The 3,717-nt window shown below is 40.5% G+C and overlaps 1 protein-coding gene and 1 long non-coding RNA gene across 5 annotated transcripts in view; both read left to right on the top strand.

Annotated features, from left to right (window-relative positions):
• Positions 1-1,195, top strand: part of LOC126383535 (uncharacterized) — a 3,359-nt gene extending 2,164 nt beyond the window's left edge. The window contains exon 3 of the long non-coding RNA XR_007569166.1: positions 252-1,195. This is a non-coding gene — a long non-coding RNA (uncharacterized LOC126383535). The remainder of the gene's footprint in view (positions 1-251) is intronic.
• LOC126383489 (tRNA selenocysteine 1-associated protein 1-like) overlaps positions 1-3,717 on the top strand; it is a 26,422-nt gene that overhangs the window by 21,048 nt on the left and 1,657 nt on the right. For 2 of the 4 annotated variants that reach the window (XM_050034011.1, XM_050034012.1), the window contains exons 6-8: positions 2,100-2,216; positions 2,317-2,518; positions 2,614-2,647. In XM_050034011.1, the coding sequence (XP_049889968.1) occupies positions 2,100-2,216; positions 2,317-2,518; positions 2,614-2,647 (353 nt within the window). Of the gene's footprint in view, positions 1-2,099; positions 2,217-2,285; positions 2,519-2,613; positions 2,648-3,717 lie in introns of those variants that run through there. The other 2 variants (XM_050034013.1, XM_050034014.1) reach the window with 2 other exon arrangements.

Raw genomic sequence — 3,717 nt, 5'->3', positions numbered from 1 at the left:
AGCTTTGGATTTTTTTCTTCCTCATTAATAAAACCCTTAATTTAAAAACTGCATTTTGTGTTTACTTGTGTTATCTTTGACTAATGTTTAAATTTGTTTGATGATCTGAAACATTTAAGTGTGGAAAACATGGAAAAAAGTAAGAAATCAGGAAGGGGGCAAACACTTTTTCACACCACTGTATATCGCTGCATGTCCCTTTAACTTCTCTGATGATTGTCAATACTGATGATTTTGCCCTTTTTCTTCAGTTTTATCTTATTTTAGGGTGGGTCTTTACAGATGTTGGCTGTTTTTCCAGACCAGGTGGAAGATTTTCATTGGTGGAACACCACTACAAAAGAATAAGGTGTTTCCTCATAACTCTGTTTGACTCCCTGACGTAGGCTATATGCCGAAACGTGTCGGAGTTTGGTTTTTAATGTCACTGTGACAATGCCATGTGAATAAAGGCATTTTATAGATTTAAAGAGAGTGTCTTGGACTTTTCTGTGTTTTTTTGTAGGCTGAGGTTAATTGAATTCCTGTGAAATGACTTTATGTAATCTCCTTTATTCTCAGATGGAGCTATAATGGGATGTTGAGTCTCATAAATGAGCCAATTACACTGCGGAATCTTTGAATATATGAAAAGTATTCATAAATCATTGCATTATGTATCTGCATAGATTTATTTCTTATTAACACTGAAAAACCTGCAGTTCTGTGGAATTCCTCTTTTTTTAAAGATTATTTCTTGGGCTTTTGTTGTCTTTATTGGCAAAACAGCATCATGTTAACGGGAGAGAGGGAACAACAGGCGTGGGAGGCTGCATGCTGGGTTTGAACCCACGGCTGCTGCATCAAGGACTGAGCATCAGATCACGGAGCGCCCGCTCTTTCCACAAAGCCACTGAAGCTCCATGGCAATTACTTTGATAATCGCTTCTGATTTATGCCCAGGGAACTCCACAAAAACAGGCAAAAGTCCTTTCAGAGCCAGAGTCACTTTTCTTACAGCCTGACAAACCGCTGCCCCGCTTACGTGTTCAGTGTCCCCGATGTTATAAAGAAAACTGCTGCTGCCGAAGAATCAAAGGGCAACGCATAAAATTTGCTCCGATGATAATGTAAATCCACAATGTGTAATATTTGATATATCTGGGTGGAACAGATTGTTAAGATAAATGTTAGAGTGTGAGGTGAAATTGTGTTTTTCATACAGACACTCCTGCGGCGAGACATCCAAAGTGGGTCTAATCACCTTCCCCTTACGCAACAGCCTGTGAATAAACTGTGCCTCAACGTCCACGACTTCATTCACAAAAAGGCCACGCCATGTTTCTCCTACCTGCTACACGATCAGTCTCAGGCTTAGATGGAGTAAGTTGCCATAGTAACTGACAAAGGGTTTCGCTGAGCTGGCTTTGTAAAATGGAAAACTCTGAGTTTCCCTCATCTCAGGCTCAGCATACTCAGAGTTTTTACTAATCTTGCTTTCTGAAATAGGGCCCAGGCGGAGCTGGACTATCTGTGCAACCAGATTGAGCTGCAGGTACCTCCTCATGCTGTCAGTAGTGACAAAGACACTAGCAGAACACAAAACTAGAGAAGAATCAGTTAGGAAGGATAAGGAGAGAGCAATTGTCAGTGGCCACCATATGTAAAACCATTCCTTTTTTGGGGGTTGTCTTGCTTTTGCCTCTCTGTTGCACCTGTTGTCACTTTCATTTGCACCAAAGCAGGTGAAACTGATTTACAATCAGTTGTGCTTCCTAAATGGACAGATTGATATCCCTGACGTTTGGTGTTATAGTGTGACCATTAAGTTTTCCATTAATTTCTGTGAGCAGTGTATGTTGGCCTGCATTGGTAAAGATATGTATTTCCACCTTTCCACCTTTGTTTCCTTGAGAATAATGATAACAGTAGCTAATGATAATAAAACACTCTTGTCCTTCAAAGGTTAGGGTCATTTGTAAATTGCATCTCTGGCTCGAGTCTTTACTGCAAGGAGTCTATTTGGAGTTCTACTGGTTTGTTAGGAAGGTTCTACTGTCATCTAAGTTCAGCACATTAAGCTTTCCCCCAATGAACCCCACCCTTGTGTATTGCTGTAGGGGCTGTGGCTTTGTTCAGTTCCCAGACGAGCGGCTGCAGAAGCGGGCGTTAGAGGAGTGTCAGGGTGCTGTGGGATTGGGTGGTAAACCTCTGAGACTGAGCCTGGCTGCTAACAAGTAAGTTCTTCTTAAAGTCTTCACTCCTTTTCAGTAAGCCCATGTATTTGTGCCAAATGATTGGTTAAGTTCAGCAGGGTGTCTGTTGTTCCCTCTGGAGTTTAAGGAACAGGCAGCAGCAGCCATCAGAGCACAGATCGTGGCAGTCCAACTCAGCGTACAGACACAGCTACGACCAGTACAATCAGTACCAGCAGCAGGCCTATCCTGGGTATTACTCCTCCTGGGGCTACGATCAGACAGCAGGAGGTTATGGCTACAGCTATCAGCAGTATGATTACACACAGCATCCCCCACCACAGGTAAGCTCTCCCTCTGTTAAGCAGCCAGTGTTGACAGCTGTCAGTTAGTCATTGTTAACAGATATGAATCATGTTAACATGTTTTTTCTCTATAGGAAAGTGAAGCTGTACAGGATGATGGACTTGAAGGTTGGTATTGGGATTAGGGTCTGCAAATTGTTATTTTCATTACTGACTTATATATCAATTAGATTTGATTGTTGCGTCTGTTTAGTCCCAAGGTGATATCTTCAAATTTGTCACTGTAAATCTCAAAGGTATAAATAAGCTTATGTTAAGCAGTACATTTGACTGTAGTTCTTTATGTAGTACAGTTTTGTATTTGGCAATGAGAGCAATGGCATTTAATAACTGATGTCATTCAAAGCCAATACAGCATACAACCCCGAAATATAGGATTTATGTCAAAGGATAAAGGCTTAAAGTCCGGGTAAATCAAAATCAGTGATTTCTATCTAAACACATTCAACATGTTCGAAAATGCCTGTTGTGCGAAAAGACTGGGAGCTTTACTGCCGAGTTAGACAAACTGATTTTCACCGTTTCTCTGTCCAGGATTTTTTGGGCAGGACTGAAATCATGGCTTGATGACCCCCTTTCCTTCCTTTATTATTACTACGTTACTACTAACATAAGATTATCTGGCATTAGAGTCATTTTGTTGTACAGACTGGCGAGTAAGTGCTGTTCCACAAGCTCTCTTAGCTCTCTCAGTCAAATACATACATGAATAAACCTGTTTAAATGTTACAATCATATAAACACAAGCAAAGTAACCATCACTAACATACTTCTTAGTCTCCCTGGCCAAATCAGCTACCTGGCCCACTGGCAGTTAATGGTCGTCGTGGAACGGCACGCATTCTTTGGCTCAGGGAGTGTGCTGTGCTACTGAATAAACAAGAGTCTGTAGCTGCACAGCGGCTTGTTCTTTGTCATACATATGTATATATGTATATGTATATGTGTATATATATATCAATCAATCAATCAATCAATTTTATATATATATATACACACATATATATATATACACTGCTCAAAAAAATAAAGGGAACACTTAAACAACACAATGTAACTCCAAGCCAATCACACTTCTGTGAAATCAAACTGTCCACTTAAGAAGCAACACTGATTGACAATCAATTTCACATGCTGTTGTGCAAATGGAATAGACAACAGGTGGAAATTATAGGCAA

This window comes from Epinephelus moara, chromosome 22 (assembly GCF_006386435.1).
Source record: "Epinephelus moara isolate mb chromosome 22, YSFRI_EMoa_1.0, whole genome shotgun sequence".
Lineage (NCBI taxonomy): Eukaryota > Metazoa > Chordata > Actinopteri > Perciformes > Serranidae > Epinephelus > Epinephelus moara.
This window is presented reverse-complemented; position numbering and strand designations above follow the sequence as displayed.